This window comes from Brassica oleracea, chromosome C4, assembly GCF_000695525.1.
Source record: "Brassica oleracea var. oleracea cultivar TO1000 chromosome C4, BOL, whole genome shotgun sequence".
Taxonomy (NCBI): Eukaryota; Viridiplantae; Streptophyta; class Magnoliopsida; order Brassicales; family Brassicaceae; genus Brassica; species Brassica oleracea.
This window is the reverse complement of record NC_027751.1, coordinates 44,298,531-44,317,534: the sequence shown is the minus strand read 5'-3', so window position 1 is coordinate 44,317,534 and position 19,004 is coordinate 44,298,531. Positions and strand designations below refer to the sequence as shown.

Genomic DNA, 19,004 nt, shown 5'->3' with positions numbered 1-19,004 from the left:
TTATGTGAAAGATGTTTTTTTAGAGATCAAATATTGATTACAAGGAAAAAGATAATGAAAGAAAAAGATAATGAAATTGTAAGAGAATTATGAATTCTTCAAGAAGAAGGTGCAACCACGGAAACCTTAATTTTTATGCCGGCTTCTATGCTTTTTGTGAATGTCTTCTCTTTGCGAATTCCACCGCATTTATAGCTGAACTCGCCGATTTCTTTTTTTTTCTCTTAAGAGCACCTCCATCGGTGTATCTAAGGAGGAGTTCTAAAGGAAAAATGGAAAATAAATAAATGAAAAAAGCATTAATTAGTTAGAACCGGTGCTTAATTAAGGGTACGTAAAATTGGTAAGAACCGCCTACCTGGCACATGCGTATTGGCTTCTTGTTTCTATTGGTCCTCTCTCTCTCTCTCTCTCTCTCTCTCTCTCTTCTTCGGGTTTTTTTTTGTGTGAGAAATTTCGTCATCTCTCCTTCTCCAAATCCATCCATGAAATCATCTTGAAGGTTCGAATTCTTTGTGTTTTTGTAATGATTCGAAGTTTGTGAATCTCGTTGAAATTGAAATTTGGTTTCGTTGGGTAATAATTAAGGTTTTTTTTCGAGAAGCGAAATTAGGGATTGCGAGGTTATTGTTCGATTGATTGCAAGTTGAATCAAATTGTATTCATCTTTTTTTTTTTGTGTATGCAGCATCGGTTCCTAGAATCAAAGCACGGAGATGTTTCAAGGTAGAGACAATATGTGACATCAATGAAGAAAACGGATTACTTTCTGCTTCTGGGTATCATCATTCTCCTCTTCCTCTCTGGGTCTGTAGCTTCAGCTCCTTCATCAACTTCACCAGCGAGTTAGTCCCACTATGTTTTCTGCAATGTCTATGATTCTTTTATAATGCTTCTTCTTAATATTTAACTTCTCTTTTGTAGTGCTCCTACTACCTCGGACTCGGAGGGATGTCTCGCCGCAATTTCACATCAATCACTGGTAATCCTCTGCATGAAACAATCTTCCATTTATTGTCATCTGTGATTCTTTTGTTTTCACTGCAGAGTCAGGTGTTAAAAAAACTTTGGATTCCATGGATACATGTGCAAACATGTTCATCTTGAGCATGTCTGGATATATGTGTTACACTTATTTGGGTATATTTTTATTAATCATTTTCCTTCGGCTCATCGTTATTTATGCACTGGTGAGTCATTTTCTTCTATTTTGGATACATTCTGAACATCAATAGGGAACTCATAGAGGTCTGGAAATGTATCCTCATGAATCGCAGCTCCTTGAGTGAGATCTGTCGCATTTCTGAGTTTTAGAATATTAAGCTTGACTATTTCTTTTTTATTATAGTAGTCTGTTCATGATCCTGAACATTTTGTGCAGGGCTGGTGAATTTGACTCAAATGGTTGAACTTCCATCTCAAGAAAGGTGGCTACAATTGGAAACTTTTCTTCAGATACGAAGGTATATGGTTTTCCAAGTACCAACTAGATTTATACATTTCTTTTATATTTGTTTAAAAAATTTAATTATAAATGTGTATTTCTATTTTTAATATGTTTTATGTTATATTTGTTTGAATTTTATGAAATCCAATAATTTATAAGTTTTGTAAAATTTAAATTTAATAATTTAATTTCTAAAAAAAAAAAATTAAAAACCTCATGCGGGTTCTCCCAATGGACCTTCTCAAAACAAATTACAATATTAAAGATTCTAAACTTTGTAAAGTACACAATTAACAAATAAATTAATTTTAAGAACTCATTAAGGGTTCTAACCAATGGAGGTGATCTAAGCAGACTTGAATCGTCTCGACCGCCTCTCTTCTTACCTATACCGAGTTCAATTACATTTTTGGGCCTTGTTGCGGGCTTGTCGATGGATATAGTCCATTTCTAACAATACATAACTCTAATACATGTTTGGTATATGTTTCAATTTTATTAACCTTGTTTAGAGCAGCTGCAACGCTGATCCTTACAAAAAAATCTTTAGCAACAAATTATTTTTATAATATGTGGGGACCAAAAAATTAGGAATTTGTGCCATAATTATGTCTTGCAGTCCGTAGGTAAGGACTATTTCGCTGCCGGGCTCGTCACTGTACGCGGGTCCCATTGCCGCATGGAAACTCGCGATTGGCCCCCTTTTTTTTTTTTTAAACTGAAAAAAAATAAAATAATAAAATAATATAAAATACTTATCTGGGTTATCGAACCATGAGTAACATGGTTGTGGATGCCCTTAGTATATGTTTTACCAAACGTGGTTAACAAATGTTCTTGACTCGTACACTTTAAGAACTATTGATGTATAGGACTCCTGGATCGGTAAAACAAATATATCAGTCTACTGTAAAAAAAAAACTTACTGTTCTAGTCTCTTTTGGCTTAGTACAGGTCATCTTTTTATTGCTTATGTAGTTATGTACATATGACTTTCACTTAGTGATTTTGAGAATGAAAGCGAAGGAAACTACATTCAGATTTTATTAATTCTATACATTGTAGGCTTGGAGCTCTACAAGTTTTTCACTAATCTGTAAAATAAATTTGTAGAAAGATAGTTTAATCGACAAAATAACATCGTGCGAGAACAAGAATATGTTAATACATTTTATTTCAATAATAACGTTGAATCGTAAATGCAACTGCAATAATAGATTTATTAGAGGAGCATTGGAAGCAAGGAGTGAAGCGGTGAGTGAATCTTGTGACTGTTTCTGCTGTCACTGTTTATCTTCTTTTTTTCTTCTAATTATTAGTTTTTCTTTTCTTTTCTACTTTCTGTTATGTTATAATAATTGTTAGTCCGTTATAATTGATTAAAATAATTCATATATGATAAATTGTATATGTGATGACCAACAACCCAAAACCAAAGGGCCGGGAACCTAATACACGTCCTAAGCCGGTCACCACGTCCATCTCGTGTCCACAGTCCACACTACCTTTCTGTTTCTTAAATTCATTGTGTGTATATATAACATTTTCCTGATTATTTAACCAACTTATATAAATGGATTATATATGTATGCTTATTTACCAGGGGTGGGCAAAAAAAACGAACCAAACCGAGTTAAACCGAAACCGATTCAAACCGAACCAAAATCTATTTCAAACCATTTGGTTGAATATTTCTCCAGCCCGAATGGTTCGGTTTGGTTCGGTTTTAAACCGAACCAAACCGAGAAACCGATGTGTTTTAGTAATTATTTAAATTAAAAATATTAGTAATACCAATATACTAAAATTCTAATACTAAACCACATATTTTCTATTTTTTATTGATTAACATATATTCTTCTAACCTAATATGTAATCATCAAAATATTTGCTTTAAAATATTTCATTCATTGAAGGCTTTTTAATTTTAATGATGTTGGTTTTTTTACCTTAGTTAACTTTCATTTGTTTTAATTCTTATATATACTTTTTGTGATTTTTTAAAGGTTTTTGTTTGAGTTTTATATTGAATTTAGTTCACAGAGTTTATGTTTACATAATTTATGTTGTAAAACATAATTTCTCTTAAAAAAAATAAACTAAAAAAAATCTAATTAAACCGATCCAAAAAATAAATCAAACCGAATACAAATCAAACGAAATACAAACCGAACCGAACACAAACCGAACCACACTAACTATGGTTTACTTCAGTTGGAAAAATACTAGAACCAAACAAACCGAACCCGAACCGAACCGAACCGATAAAATAACCAAAGTGTCGACCCCTATTATTTACAAATTGCTTGTTATGAAAAGGAGCTGGAAAAATAGTATTGTTCATCATAGCACAAATTCAAAATGAGATATTATTATTTTTATTCATTACTAAATAATTACCCTTTTAAATATTGTGACTGAGTTAATCATAAGTTGATTCTCAAACTTTTTTCTTTTTTTGAGAAAAATCTCAAACTAATTTTGGAATCTAGAAAATGAGGTTTATTTTGTACTTTGTCAGATTATCTTAGGTGAATAATACTTTTGTATATTAGGTGACTAACATAAGAATATGATTTCAAATGCTATTTAGTGTATGAATATATTTATACCATAAAATTACGAAATGGGAAAGATGGAATATAGCGTTGGGCTTCTTATACATAATGTCATAACAGGGACATCACTATTTACAAAAAAATAAAAAATAATAGTTGGTATATTTTAAAGTGCTTCTTTTATAATCGGGTACCTATAAGTCAAATATCAAATGAAAATAAGATTTATTAAATATTATTTTCAACTAAAACATTTAAAGTGCTTTATATGTATTTTATAATGTTTTACACCTCTATTTCTCTAGATTTTCTATAAATTTTTATGCCATAACATATTTTGTTTGAAGTAGTAGAACACAATATAGCGTTGGCTGCGTAATCGTGGGTGGAAAGAGGCGTCTACAAGCAATACAATGCTTGGTTCACATGTTACAAAAAACTCATATTTTGTATTTTGTTTAAAAGAATAATAAAATATACCTTAAAAAGAGGGAAAGAAAAGATGCCTTGGAAGTCACTTGCTTTTCGTGAATGAAAGGCAACCATGAACACAAACCACTTGCTTACTCAAACTATTCTTACTTCAACAAGTAGATCATCTAACTATCACACAACCCTTTACTTAACTCCTACTATTATTCCTTCTTTTTCATTATAACTTGTACATTTCATTTTCCTCCTATTAAAAAAAAACAACTGATACTTTGATTAAATTTTTGGAAATAATTCCAGTTCAACAATATAGTAATAGAAGAAGAATTCACAAATATATTATCATGTAACTAAACATTCAACTACAAACAACTAGTAATGACAATCTATTAACGCTGGTGTGGTTGAGAACACAATCCCTTGAAACTTGGACTCTCTTAGATCATCTTCTGGTGCCGGTAGATTAAGATCCAGCGGTAAATATTTCCTCTGCTCAATGTAAGAGCTCAAATTCTCAGTCTCCTCTTCTGTACTGTTTCTGCTAACTTCCGTGGTAGCGACCGGTATTACCGCAGTGGTGGCTGTCCTGTGCCGCCTCATGTGGCCGCCGAGGGCTTGTCCCGAAGTGAACTCTGAACCGCAGATCGAACACTCGTGTACTTTGTTTGCCTTGCTGATGATGATGTTACTTGACAGCGAAGCTAGGGATGAACCAAACACTTTGAAATTATATTTTTGCCCTTCCTCTGACCCACTAGACTTGGCCTGCATCAGGGGTAGTTTAGTCTTTTCCTCTATCGACACTCTAGGTTTCTTGTGGCTCGCCCTGTGTCCACCGAGAGCTTGGAACGACGAGAACGTCCGGCTACATGTTTTACACTCGTAGACAAAGAAACTCGAATTCTCTGCCGACGAAAGAGTTTTATCAGCTTTTCTCGAATTCTTGAGATCTGGCGAAAGAGCCGCTCCGCGCGCAAGCATGATGAGACAAATCGCCATGTCTTCCTCTTCTTCGGTACAATCAGTTGTGGTCACTGGAGACGAAACCGCCGAGTTGTATTCATCGGAAACTGCTCTCCCTCCGCCGCCATCCCCGGCTGATGAGTTTGAAGAGGTGTTGGTGGTAGCCGCCGCGGCCGCCACCAAAAAGGTCGACGACGATGATCTCTGTCGCTTCGTACGCTTACCCTTTATGATTTGCGTCTGGTCACTACCAACATGATCTTGACTCATCATGATTATTAACACTAAATATAGTAAACAAGAGAAGACAGCCCGATTCAAGAACCCAATAACTCAATCAAGAAACAAGCCTAATTCAAGAATTTTTTTTTTTTTTTGGTGTTTATTATGTGGAGTGAACTAACAAGAGAGAGAAAAGAGAAGAGAGGCAGTGTAGAAGACGATGGTGGGGCTGCTTATTTATATATACAAAGGGAGAGGTTATAAGGTTGGTGGTTGTTAATCTTTTTGGTTTACTCCACGAAATTTTATGCACATATTGATCCACTTTTCATTATTATAATATTTCCAAAACAACCAATAGCATTTTGACGGTTCACTCTGCTGGCTGCAGTACATATGACCTGACATTCTGCATTTCTCTGCCAAATTCCTTCAGAAATGAAATCAACTAAATTTTTTTATTCATGGTGATGGCAAAATAATAGAAATCTCTCTTTTTTTCTAATTTATGTTTTGTTGTATCTACTTTTAATCCATATCTTCTAAATATTATCTTCACCTAGATCTATGTACCAGAAGTCAACCCTCCATGACGTTTATTTTTATTTGTATTAAATTAGACAGCTTCTTCTAGTACATATTTTCAAAGAACAAGCATATTTATATTATTGCTTCGATTAATCTAATTGTTAGATCTTGTATCATTCTTAGTTGCATAAATAACAGAGATGTATTATTATGATTAAAGTACTAATTCCAAATTGTTTTATTTTATTCAAAGCAAAAAGTAGAAAATAAAAAGGAAAGTGAAACCCGTGAAGGGTTAAGCACTGAATTAGGCAAAGGTTCATTAGTAGTGTTGAGTGGCACTTAGGCCACCAATTCACGTTTTTTTTTTTGTTTATGTTAGTGTGAACATTCAGTTCTATCAACAAGCAAAGGTTTTACTTTCACGCACTTTAGATCCACGTCATCAAATCGACGCTTTCAATGAGAACCGAAAATGGATAGAACTATACACAAAATGTTCACGACAGCATGTAATAAGTATATACATATTGTTAATGGTTGTGACGACTAATGGTTGTGACGACTACAAAAAACCTTTGATTAGTTGTTTAATATATAAATTTATCATGAAAATAATGATTCGTAGACATAAGACGGATCATAATTACGAGGCGACATGCAATGGCCGGTGTTTATAGGATTAGGTGCATTCATCGGTGGCATGTTAGGCTAAGAAAAATTGTAAGCAGTCTTTGTTGTTGTGAAGAGTCAAGACCACTACTTTTTTTTTATTTTTCTTATAATAATGATAACTAAATTATTACTAATATATTGATTAGATAGTTGAAATCTATGATCAACGGGGTACTTTAGACCATCTCCAACTAATACTTATTTTTTCCTCTATAATTCCCACAAAAATAGAGTAACTCTATTATATGGTAAATTTTGCTCCAATGATAGAAGAGAAAATAGAGGAATTTCACTTTTTCACTTTATAATAGAGTAACTCTATTATAGAGGAGCAAAACTTACCCTATAATAGAGTTACTCTATTTTTGTGGGAATTATAAAAAAAAAAATATGTATGGGTTGGAGATGCGCCTAGAGCAACTCCATTAGTAATATGAAGACAAGTATCTCACAACTAATGCAGACTAAAAGAAGAAAAAACTCAAGAGATGAAAGGTGAAAGTATGTATGCCCCGAACTTATCAGATATTGTCTCATGCCAAACGGCTATATATTGTTGGACTCAATTTCGGTCAATACATTAATGGGCCGCGATCAAAGGTATGAGCCGTAAGGAACTGAAGCCCATAGCAAGCAATCGAGTTCGAAAGCGAAGGAGTCGAGGTCCCGGAGATCGCGAAGCAGTCCCGGAGATCGCGGAGCAGTTACGAAGATCACGAGGTCGACTTACTATAAGGAAGGAGAGCGGACACGAAGAAGGACACGTTGAAAACCCTAGAGAGAGCTACACGACCTTGTTCTCATCCCAATTTTAGATTCTTTCTTTACGGATCTCATTTGATCACTCGATCTAGTTCAGCTCATTGTATTCGATCTTATTCATCAATAAAGTCCATTTTTACCTACAGAAAACTGTTTAACATCGTTGTATTCTAAAGATATTGTTGCTTACATCATTTGTCTTTCCTAGATCAAACTCCGATCACTATCAAATACTTAATACTTAGGGTAGATTTTAGGTTCTACGTATATGAGTGGTTCAAGTTAAATAAATGAAATAAAAATTAACTTTTCAACAAAACTACAATATAATATTAATATAAAATCTGACAATACTTGTTTGGAGATATTGTCCAGTAATGTTGCCCTTATGACTTCATACAGCTGCCCGTAAAATAGGCATATATATGTAGATGGAAATTTTGAACACATTTGAAATAAAATAAAATAAAATAAAATAAGAAACTCGATTACTTTTGATGTTTGGGAGAAAATTCGACAATTCTTGATAATTTGCAACAAAAAAGAAAATAAAAACGAATTTAATTTAATATTGGTGGTTGAATTATAGTGGTGATATTTTTTTTCTTAATTTGCTCTAGTTTGAATCATGTGCTTCTAGTCATTGTAGACGTTTATATTGGCAAAAAAATATCCAACTTTCTGTAAAACATATGGAATTACTTGAAAACTCAGTTAGGTATATATGGGTTCAAAACTCATATATATTGAATTATTGTGCCTAATTAATAAAGAAAATGACTAGGACATTTTTTGTTGAGTACCTTGTGGTCGAATGATAAGGAGACAAAGTTGCAACGCCATTACGTATAAGGTTCGATTCATCTACTATGCGAAACTAAATTACATTGTTCCTGAACACCTACACTAATATGGATCTTTGATTAAAGCTTATTTGCTTACCCAGATACAAGATCTATTTGTGGGTTGCATCTCTTTTTAGAAATTAGTTATGACCCCTATGTAGATCCCGAATATTTCTAGATTAATAAAAAAAAATTAACCAAAAAGTGATTTTAATATTTTAAAAAAAAAAAATCTATTAAAACTTTTAGTTTTGTATAAGTATCACTGATTCATTATTAAAAAAGTATGCGTGGATTGTTAAAAAAAATTGTTAAACACTAGTTATTAGTATTTTCTCCATTCAAATTGGGAGACATATTTTAGGGGGGAAATAGTTCCAAGAACTTCTAACAGGATAAGAAATCTCAAGTGGATATATACAATACAATTTTGGGGCCAAGGAAAGGTAATGTGTGCGATGAGAGTCTTTTACATACACAAAAGTTTTGTGGCAAAACCCATCACTTCCTTTTTCAGCCGGAATATTTTGCTAATTTCATGCAGCATTTTTGACTTTACATAGGGATTGCTGTTTCTATATACTAGTAATTATGCAGCTGTATATGGCGATTATCTATATCGATGTATGTGTTACCAACTTGTCACTGGAATATACCAATCAAATGACTACGGTCCTGCGTTTTTTTAAATAATAATTAGATATATTAATTTATCAACCTTCGAAAGGGCATCGACAGTGTACAAAATTCCGGTACACCGGAAAACAGAAATCACTAGGTTACAGATAGGCAACAGTCAATCAAAAACAAACTAGATGGCTACAGAGAAGGAGAATGAATCGCATGTGAAAAGCAGAGGAATCAGAGATCCTCTTCCAGTGAACACCGGTAGACCACATATTCAGCCTCTGGGATTTCTCGAGGCTAGGGAGTACCCCGTGGCACAGTTATCGGCTCCGTTATGGAGGACCTAGTCATTTAAGCTATGAACGGTCCTGCGTTACATATATATATTTTATTTACTCCAGAATATTAAATGGTTACTCTTGGTAAGAAATGTATTAGTAAGTATAGATGTTTTACCAAAAGAAAAAAAAATGCTACCATCAAGCTAAGTATATAAAAAGACCTAGTCATTTTCATTATTAACTTGATTAGGCACAATAATTCAATAACACGATGAAATGATTGGAAGAAATTACTCTTAATCACGTTGGACTATTCCAAACCTTATTGTCTTGTACTTAAAGTGGCCCTCCCATCCTTTGCAGAACAATTTAATATAGACACACACATGGATTTCATATACAACTCAATACTATTTCTTTAGTGGTATAATTAAAACTAAGGTAGTATATGGTGACACTAAAATTTGGGTAATTCTATTATTAATCAACTCATGTGTTTTTTTCTTGATTGATCTGAGGGTATTTTCAGCTTATGAGAGGATTCAGAATAATCTCTAAATAGAGGTGGAGTTCACGGATAGACTTTCTTTCCGGATATCTAAATGGGTTCTAAATAATTAGTATATATATATGTGGTCACATGATATAGTGTAGTTGGATGTCTTGAAACCCCACTATGCTCACACTTAACTTTTCTAAATTGTGTTATAAGACCAACTCCAACGAAGAAATGGTAAAAGGTCCTAAAACATTTAAAATAAATGGAGAATCAACAAAACAAAGAGAGAAAAAACACAAAAGTCCTAATCTTACAACTTTTTAGAACTTTTACCAACCTCCAAAGCATAGGTGTTAAACAGACATTGTGTCAAAGGATTGTAAAAATCAAAAATAATTATAATATTAATTTATTTTTTTCTTTAGAAACTTTGTAGTTATCAGCAGATAATGCTGCCCTAAGGATGTAAAATAATTTATGTGTGTTTTTGGAACAGGATAATAATTAATGAACCGTACTTCTCTTTATAAGTATCATACACCCAGTGGCTTTGGTTGAATTATCCGTTGAACAACACAATTTTATTTTACTCTTCTTTGTTTAACTTATTAATTAAAAACAACTTAATAATGTTACATATTTAAATAAAAATTATATAGTAGACATTTTCTTTAATTTAAGTTGCTAATGAATCTTACACTTTTAAATATGTCTCTTGAAGTAAACGTTTAGCATTATTATTTTATAAATTAAATAATTATTTTTAGTAAAATAAAAATTTATAGAAATTAAGATAATTAGTTTTTTAATAAATGTCCAGTAAAAAATTTGGTTGTCATCCGATTTTCAATAGGGTTCCGGTTCGATATTGGATTTTCAAATTTAGAGAAATAGGAACATGTTTTAATTTGGTTTTTCTCGATTTGATATTCAACTTTCGTAACTTTTATAGAAATAATATTGTTTACTTTTGTGAGTTTACTACATTATTTCAAATATACAGATTTTAGTCATCCAAAATTTTATTAAACTAATCAAAATATTAACAATATTTATACCGCAAAATTTATTTCTCTACTCAAAACATTAATTTGTACTGTTATTCTATGAAAACGACACGCTTATCATATATAATGCATAAATCGCGGTTGCACCACACCGTTCTTTCATTTCGTATTTACTTATACTACCAAATCTATATATTGTCACCATTCTAACTTTAAATAGTTTAAATAGTGAATGGTGATACTGAAATTTTGATATTTCAATAACTATTATTGAAAACCGTCCCATGTGATCATTATCCACATTTAACTTTTATAATTTGTACTGTATGTTTCAGAAAAGAAAAATAATTTGTGTACATGTTCGAAGCAGGGTAATAGATAATGAACCACACTTCTCTTTATAACTATCAATATCATATATCTAATATATCCAGTGGTTGTGGTCGACTTCCGTGTTGGACAACACACAATTTTGTTTTCTCTTGTCTTATTTAACTTATTAATAGAAAGCAACTTCGAAATGTTACATATTTAATTAAAGAATCAGATAGTAGACATTTTAAAGTTTCTAATAGATCTTATAAATATTGTACTTTTAAGGTTCTCTTAATGTAAAAGGTTAACATATTATTTTCATAATTTCAAATAATTAGTTTTTATAGTAAAATAAATTTTACAAAAATTAAAAGAGGTATTTTAATCAAATTTGGTACTTGTTCGATTATCAATTCGGTTTGATTTCAGGTTTCTAATTTAGAGGAAAGGAAGGTTTTTTTTGTTTAGTTTTCCTCGGTTCAGTATTCAAGTTTTGCCTAACTTTCTTTTAAATAGGAGTGTTCATTACAATAGCAACTTGTGATAGAGGTATTCCAAATTCTTTTTTGGTTTACAGACATTAAACAAACAAATATGCTTATCATCTATAAAAAAAAAACTCTCTTAAAATCAGTTTACCTCTTTACCTAAAACCAAAATCTAAGCATGAATCGTTAGCTTGGTAAAAGGAAAGTAATAGCAAAACAAACGATCAAATGCAGATTTAAACCAAAAGTAACAAACACGTTTACAAAGGCACAACTCCAGAAAGAGACTTTGATGCTAGGAACATAAACATCAAAAGCTTATTCAGCCAACTTTTATTTGACATCTGATTCAACAGACAAGACGACCAACACAGTAGACACCAAAGTACTTACTTAGCCCAGACTTAGAGCGGCGTCAAACCAACCACACCTGCGTTAGAACCAACGTAGCTCGTGAGGTTACAAAAACATAGAATCAAAACTTGCATCTTTAACAACTTATATAAAAGCGAGCTTTCTTTTTTTCAGATGTAAAAACGCATGAAACAATGGCAGCCTAAATCATAGAGTTAAAACATACCGCATGCCAATCTCCCGCCTGCGTTTCCAGTGGTCAGGCTAAGCTCATGCCCACCTACATTTTGCCAAAATCAAAAGAAGAAGAAATAATCAGATCACATTTTAGCTTAAGAAACTTGTAAAATCTTTTGGAAAGTGCAATAGTTTATTATACCCTTTCCGAGGTCATCCTTAAGCTCGTGAACCACAAAGGCTCTTCCAACAACAGAGTTAGGACCAGTCAGAGGAATCTGCACACATGAATTCACATTTAAAACAAAAGCTTCTTATAAGAGAACATAAACGCGAATAAACATAATATAAAAAAACCTGATTGTCCACAAGTGTTGTTTCTACCACGCCTGTTGTTACAATTTAAAAAAAAAAAAAAAAAAAACAGTGCTTAGAGAGAATGGTACAAACTATGTTGTAATGTTGAACCAATGGACAGTAAAGTAATATACCATCGGCGTTGGCAGTAATGTTTCCCAGGTCACCCGCATGACGGATCTCGTCTTCAGGAGCTCCGTGTGTCATGTTGTTAGGGTTGAAATGTGGCCCTACGATAAATTAAAGACATGTGTTATTTTTTTTTAAATACAAAATAATGATATATGGGTAATGCAGCAAAATGATTCACCTGTTGAGATGCATCCATTTGTTGTATCACCAAACTCATGCTGTAAAAAAAAAAAAAATGCAAAACAGAATAATTACACAAGAGACAATACATAAAGACCAAAACAAGAAGAAAGAGATCGATAAAGTAGGGGAAGAACAACTCACGAGGTGAAAGCCATGAGGCCCTGGTGTGAGACCGGTGATACGAACGCTCACTTTTGTAGGACCTGCTTAATCAACTCGAAAGAAACCAAATTAGATTGAAAGATATCAACATTCAAGAAATCGCTAGGCCTTTCTAAAAAATGTTTCGTTTAGGTCCGATTTGCCCACTAGTAGGATGCCTAGCCGTGGCCTGGACCGACTTTTAGAACACTATCCTTGATTACACAATGAATGATGTTTAGCTACAACTAATCCCAACGGATACAGTTTAAATAAACATTCTTAAGTTAATCTCAAACCGTCATTTGCTAGAAAAGTATGGAATCTTGGTGAAAATTGAGAAATTAATTTTACATATGATGCAAACACTAAGCAGTGAGCTAATAATACACAACACATCAGAATTCAAAATTGAGAAGGAAGGGGCGTACCTGTGTCTTCTTGTGTCAAAGTAACAACTCCTTCGACGTCGGAGTTACCCTTGAGCACAGCAACAGCTTTCTTCGCGGCGGAAACGACTGTCAGCGATTTCTTCGAGGCCGAGAAGGAAACAGACTGGGGGCGGTGGAGGTTCAGAGAGACGCCGCCGAAAGAGGAACGGAGAGTGGACGGAGGGGAAACGAGGAGGCGCGGAGGCGATGAGAAGGAGAGGAAGGTGTGAGAAGCCATTGGATGTTGTTGCTCTTTTGGCGTTTCGAAGAAGCGATTGGGCAAATTAGGGATGATGTTTTTATTTATTTATTTGTTGTGTGTGTGTGTGTGTACCAAACATATTTACAAGTGTATGACAAAATGTATTCATTTTTTAACGGTGATAGAAAACTGTTATGTTGGCGTGGTAATTCTTTCGCATTCTATTTCTACTACAACAAAAACTATATAAGTTAACAATATTATAAATCTAATATTTTATTAATTTAAATATATTTTAAAAAAATTAATACTTTGAAAAAAATATTTAATTTCATAATATTATATATATATATATATATACATTAATTAAATTTTACATATTCGAATATTTTAGAAATATGTATTGTTTAATTAATTTATTATATAAAGACTATGACACTAGTGTAGAATACAAACATGTTTCTATAGATATAATTCGGTGAAATTATTCCAAAATATTAAAATTTAAAACAAAGATAAATTTATTTTTAAGAAAAAATAAACAATACAAAAATTTTATATAATTTAAATATAATAATAACTATTCATTAATTAATGGTGATATATACTTATTTAAGCGTATAATCGATTTTTTATCATCTTATTATTATTATTGAATTATGTTATATTTTATACTGGTTCGGCATGAAACTATAAAATTTTATTAATTTATCATGTTTATTAATATATTAAATACTATTAAAATATGTTCAACTACAATGGAGAACACGATCCTCATTCCAAAATAAAATTTCAAAATATTAAAATATAAATGTATAAACTAGAATATGATTTTTTAACTTTTAATTATATTTAAATTTGTGGAAAAAATATTAAAGAGTTAAACATATACAAATAGTGTTATTAACTTTCAAAACTTATCATTAGTTCTTTAAAATGTTATTAATGTGGGGGTCCTGTAAATTCAGGGTCGGCTCTATGTAAAATGAACATGTTCCTCTATACCAAAATGTATTATCCCATGTTCGAAAACGCGCCCGAGTTGACTAGATCTCGGCCGGGTAAGCTTTAGGTGTGTGCTCACCATGGCGAGGAGGAGCAAATCAGAGTGGCCACGCGGTGGACTGATTTTTTCCCGATTTTACCGTGTAAACAATGAAATCGACGCCTAAGATTCCAAAAACATGTTGCTAAACTGAGAAAATTTGACCCGAATCGAAACTTGTTTGCCTTTTTAAGTTATAATCAGCCAAAAAAATGACAGAAAAATGAAAACTCGTGTTTGAAATGCATAGATGGCGGCTAGGGTTGCAGAGAATTTTAGTAAAGAGATAGAAGGTAGACATGTAATTACTTATTTAATGAATTATCCGAAAAATATAAGAAAAAGTTATATGTGGGCTTCAAAACCGGGCCTAGATGGCATTTTCCTTCGTTTCTAACCATTAGACCATCTTGACATTCGTATATTTGATACCAAATTAAATATATATTATGAAAAATGTCTTAAAATTACTCTCCGATTAATCTCCGCTTAGTTTCCGATTTTTTGATAAATCGCTAGGCCCAGACCGGCCGTCCGACTCACGCCTAGCGTAGTTTCGAACATGGATATTATCCGATTGTCAGTAAAATTATACTCAGCGGCAGACCCACTAAATGAAAAGGTGTCACGTAAGAGCAAATAGTATGTTGGGCAAAATATTTGTAAATTTTGATTTAATCTGTTATTCGTTTCAATTCGAACGAACAATTCTGGATAACTGTGACTTTACAAAGCAAAGCAAATACAAATATTGTATATCCGTAAAAAACAAAGCAAATCACAAATATTAATATTTTTTGAAATGCATATCTGATCTGTTATATACATATATTTAAAAAAATTGTATATACAACTTATATAAATATTATATTTTTATATAAGATTTAGTATTTTTATTATTAAATTTACTATATTAGTTATTAGAATTTTTAAAAGTAAATAATATTTTACTTTTGTAATAAAATATAAATATTTTATATTAGTTTAGACTATTTTTTGTACGGATCGAATCGGATAACTAGTTAAAAATATAAATATTTTCAGATATATGGGACATCAAATATCCGGGTAGCTACGGATCTAATCAAATCGGATAACGTGTTTGGACGAAACGGATCGGATCACGAAAACTTCCAAAAAACTTGAATCGATCAGTGCCCACTCCTACCTAAGAGCACTTAAATCGTTTAATTGAGAGCTTTTGAGAACCTCTTTCGAACTTATTTTCTTATGTATTTGTGTTTTCATTGGTGTATTTTTTTATTTTTAATTTAAATTTAAATTATTTAATAAAATAACCATTATTATTATTTAAATACTTAACTTAAGAATTCAACCAATGAAATTACTCTAATGTGGGAGATGTATTACATCCCCTCACAAAGCCCCCTCAAATAAAAACACTCAGCCTATTTAATCGGTTCGACTCAACGCCACTCGGCGCCAATCAGCTCGATACTCGTACACGGCTGAGTGGCTTGACTTTACTCGGCACCACGAGCTCAGCTCAATAGCTTGAACGCTCGGCCCAGTTACTCAGCTTGTAAAGTATGGCTCACCTCATTTAGGTCATACCAACTTAAGGCGAACAAAGAAAAAGACTTGCCTATAAAAAAAGAACAAGAATGACAAGGAATGGATTTAGACTTGAGAACACACAAAGATAGATGACTAAGACCACCTCCATCAGAGGTTTTAAAAAGGGGTTCTAAAAAAAATAAATCAAAAAAAAAATAAAAATACAGAACCGGTTCTAAATATGGCATTTACAGAGATGGTTAGAACCCGTTACGTGTCTCTTTGATATTGGATAATGCATTTTTTGTCTCTCTCTTCTTTCTCGAGGTTTCCAGCGTGACAACAATAGACAAATCCGTCGTTGATCGGAAGGTGAAAGCTCCGTCACCGTCTCTTCTCCTTCATCTCGTTCTCATGACGCCACCGAGACCACCGTCAGGGAGACAAAGGCCGCTGCGTTATTAATCAGATTCAGAGAGAACAGAAGGTAGCGGCAGTTGGGACACGCTTGAATGGAACAAACTCAATGTAATTCCCCTATTTTCAATTCTCTATCGATTCTTGGGTTTCAAAAGCTTTCTCCTTTCACCCACAATTAGACATACATCACGTGAATTTCGTGTTTCTGGGAATTTTTGAAAAGTTCATATTTTGGGAATTAATTGCTCAAATTCTAATGTTTTTTTTTCTATTTGGATCTGATTAAGTCGCAGCACACAGCTTCAGGTTCAAGTTCAACATCTTTCGCTAATTTGAGTTGCTTGCTCGAATCCGAGAGGGTCATCGTTGAGGTATATATATCTATGTCTCTTGAATTGGTCATTGTTACCTTATCTGGCTATTGAAATCCAACATTGGTTTGTTTTTGATAAACTCTCTCCCCTCCTTTTTCAAGTATCAGTGTGGCTCATTTGTGCAGCCTCTGATCTTTGTTTCTGGGTTTCTACAGATTTTCTTGGTTTTGAAGATCATTCTTACTCTTTGATGCTTTTACTACACAGAAGCTCATAGGAAATATGGTGGAATTGGAACTCTTCTTGTGATCAAGGTCTGCCATTGAGCATAAGATTAATCTTGCTTTTGTTTCTTGTGTTTTTGTTTAATCAAAGTTTGCTTTCTGTGTTTTGATTTTTCAGGTCTCTCCTGAATCAGCAAAGCCAATTTGGAGAACTGGTGGCAGATCCAGTTACTAATGAGCTGCTTCATTACACCGAGAAACCCGAAACTTTTGTATGTACATATCACTGAGATGACTCAGATTTTTATCATCTCCAAGATTTGATTCTAATGTTTTTCTTTAATCTTGGAAACTCAGGTCAGTGACCGTATTAACTGCTGTGTTTATGTATTTACACCTGACATTTTTACTGCCATAAGACTAAGAGATGTTTCCTCTCAAAGGAAAGACACAGGTAAAAAACAAGTAACAAAGATCTTACAACATAATGTATATGTTTTCTTCTCTTATTAGTATACATATTCAAAAGCCCTCTCATTCTTGTTCCTTTTTCTCTTGTCTTAGCAATTCTGAGACGTGTTTCCAGCTTTGAAGCTCTTCAACCGGCAACAAGGTTTGTCTGTCTGTCTCTTGTCTGCGTGTCTCTTGTCTGCGTGTCTCTTCATACATAACTGAATAGCCTTTTGAACTGAATCATCTTCTTATATGATATGTTTTCACCCTTTAGAAAAAAAAAAAAATTTAAGAACCTCTAAGAGGTTCTCCCATTGGACCATGAGAAAATTAATTACACTAACAAAGGTTCTAAACTTTTCAAATCACACAATTAATTATTAAATTATTCATTAGAGCCCATAATAGGCTCTAACCATTGGAGTTGCTCTAAAAACTAGAATTTTATACTTTATTCTTCTCGCAGACTTGTACTTTTCCTACCGGCTTAGACGAGCAACGACTATTTTTAAACACAGTGCTCACTGCTTCATATCAGTATCAGCAGGCAACTTCATCCTCAGCCGTGATAACATCACGAAGTGTCTAGGGTTGGAACATTTCAGCCAGATTTGATGATTATTTTTCACGAGAAATGTGATTTTAAAAAGCTTATGAACGCTGCATTATCTTATATGTTAAAAAGGTGTTTTCATTTTCCATATATATAATATAAACATGAATCGCTGCTGGCAGACAGACAATCATGCAAGAGTTATTTTCACTATAGGGCACTTTACGTGTTTCTATGTCATAAAAAGGCACTTGCCGCTACCGGGGCAGTTTTCATGCGAAAAGACCCAACTTGCCCTCTGTAATTCCTAACCGGGCCGATCATTTTCTTGTTTTTTAGTTCGATTGTTTAAATTTCAAAATTTAAAACCGATATGGTGGGCCCATGAACGGATATTATTGACGGATCTGTAAAGATAATTATTCACTTTCAACTTATCTTTTACCGAGACCAGAGAGGGAGAAACCGAAGCGGCGATAGCGAGTGAGAAAAACGACGGCGAGATTCGGCGACGATAAACAAGATGTCTCGACGGCGGAGTCTGCGTGGTAAAGAGATTGTCGTTGGTTAGTAATGCGCACCCCCCCCCCTCTTAGTTTGATTTAGTTTTGCTGTCGATTTGGCCCTTAATCGAGTGGACTTTTTTTTTTGATTGGAACAGACGAGGTAGAGGTTTTACCGGCCAGTCTACCGGAGAGGTTATTTGCAACGGATCGTTTCCCATGCGAGAGAATCAACATGTACTCTACTATAGATTTTCTGCTGTGCGTTAGAGACGCACTAAACGGCACCGAGGAGATGGCGATGCTGTTGAGATCTTGCTTTGGAAGCCTATTTAGGTTGCCTGTCCG

The 19,004-nt window shown here is 33.3% G+C and overlaps 2 protein-coding genes and 2 long non-coding RNA genes across 7 annotated transcripts; 2 read left to right on the top strand and 2 right to left on the bottom strand.

Annotated features, from left to right (window-relative positions):
* Nucleotides 1-410: 410 nt before the first annotated feature.
* LOC106340930 lies at nt 411-1,528 on the top strand. Of its 3 annotated transcripts, none has more exons than XR_001269536.1 (4): nt 411-502; nt 689-845; nt 925-982; nt 1,048-1,528. It is a non-coding gene; the product is annotated as an uncharacterized LOC106340930 (long non-coding RNA). The 3 variants fall into 3 exon arrangements; XR_001269537.1 differs by having other exon boundaries at nt 925-1,190; nt 1,382-1,528; XR_001269535.1 differs by having other exon boundaries at nt 925-1,528.
* Nucleotides 1,529-4,687: 3,159 nt separating this feature from the next.
* Nucleotides 4,688-5,847, bottom strand: LOC106339552 (zinc finger protein ZAT5-like). The gene has a single exon (XM_013778382.1). The coding sequence runs from the start codon at nt 5,671-5,673 to the stop codon at nt 4,810-4,812; it is 864 nt and encodes a 287-aa protein (XP_013633836.1). The 5' UTR covers nt 5,674-5,847; the 3' UTR covers nt 4,688-4,809.
* Nucleotides 5,848-11,855: 6,008 nt separating this feature from the next.
* Nucleotides 11,856-13,729, bottom strand: LOC106336916 (superoxide dismutase [Cu-Zn] 2, chloroplastic). Its single transcript, XM_013775894.1, has 8 exons — nt 13,425-13,729; nt 12,994-13,055; nt 12,848-12,887; nt 12,672-12,767; nt 12,538-12,569; nt 12,383-12,458; nt 12,230-12,283; nt 11,856-12,079 (listed from the first exon to the last, which is right to left on the bottom strand). Exons 1-8 carry the CDS (start codon nt 13,660-13,662, stop codon nt 12,054-12,056), a joined length of 624 nt encoding a protein of 207 aa, XP_013631348.1. The 5' UTR covers nt 13,663-13,729; the 3' UTR covers nt 11,856-12,053.
* Nucleotides 13,730-16,477: 2,748 nt separating this feature from the next.
* LOC106340749 lies at nt 16,478-17,787 on the top strand. Of its 2 annotated transcripts, none has more exons than XR_001269498.1 (6): nt 16,478-16,717; nt 16,903-16,980; nt 17,139-17,237; nt 17,326-17,419; nt 17,505-17,601; nt 17,712-17,787. It is a non-coding gene; the product is annotated as an uncharacterized LOC106340749 (long non-coding RNA). The 2 variants fall into 2 exon arrangements; XR_001269497.1 differs by having other exon boundaries at nt 16,897-16,980.
* Nucleotides 17,788-19,004: the final 1,217 nt, after the last annotated feature.

What these genes read in the sequence shown, in the direction of transcription:
- LOC106336916 (XM_013775894.1), bottom strand. Translation starts at nt 13,662, where the DNA reads ATGGCTTCTCACACCTTCCTCTCCTTCTCATCGCCTCCGCGCCTCCTC. An exon ending in CAACACTTGTGGACAATCAG is followed by an intron (nt 12,459 to 12,537) that starts GTTTTTTTATAT and finishes TCATGTGTGCAG; the next exon opens with ATTCCTCTGACTGGTCCTAA. An exon ending in TAAGGATGACCTCGGAAAGG is followed by an intron (nt 12,284 to 12,382) that starts GTATAATAAACT and finishes GGCAAAATGTAG; the next exon opens with GTGGGCATGAGCTTAGCCTG.
- LOC106339552 (XM_013778382.1), bottom strand. Translation starts at nt 5,673, where the DNA reads ATGATGAGTCAAGATCATGTTGGTAGTGACCAGACGCAAATCATAAAG.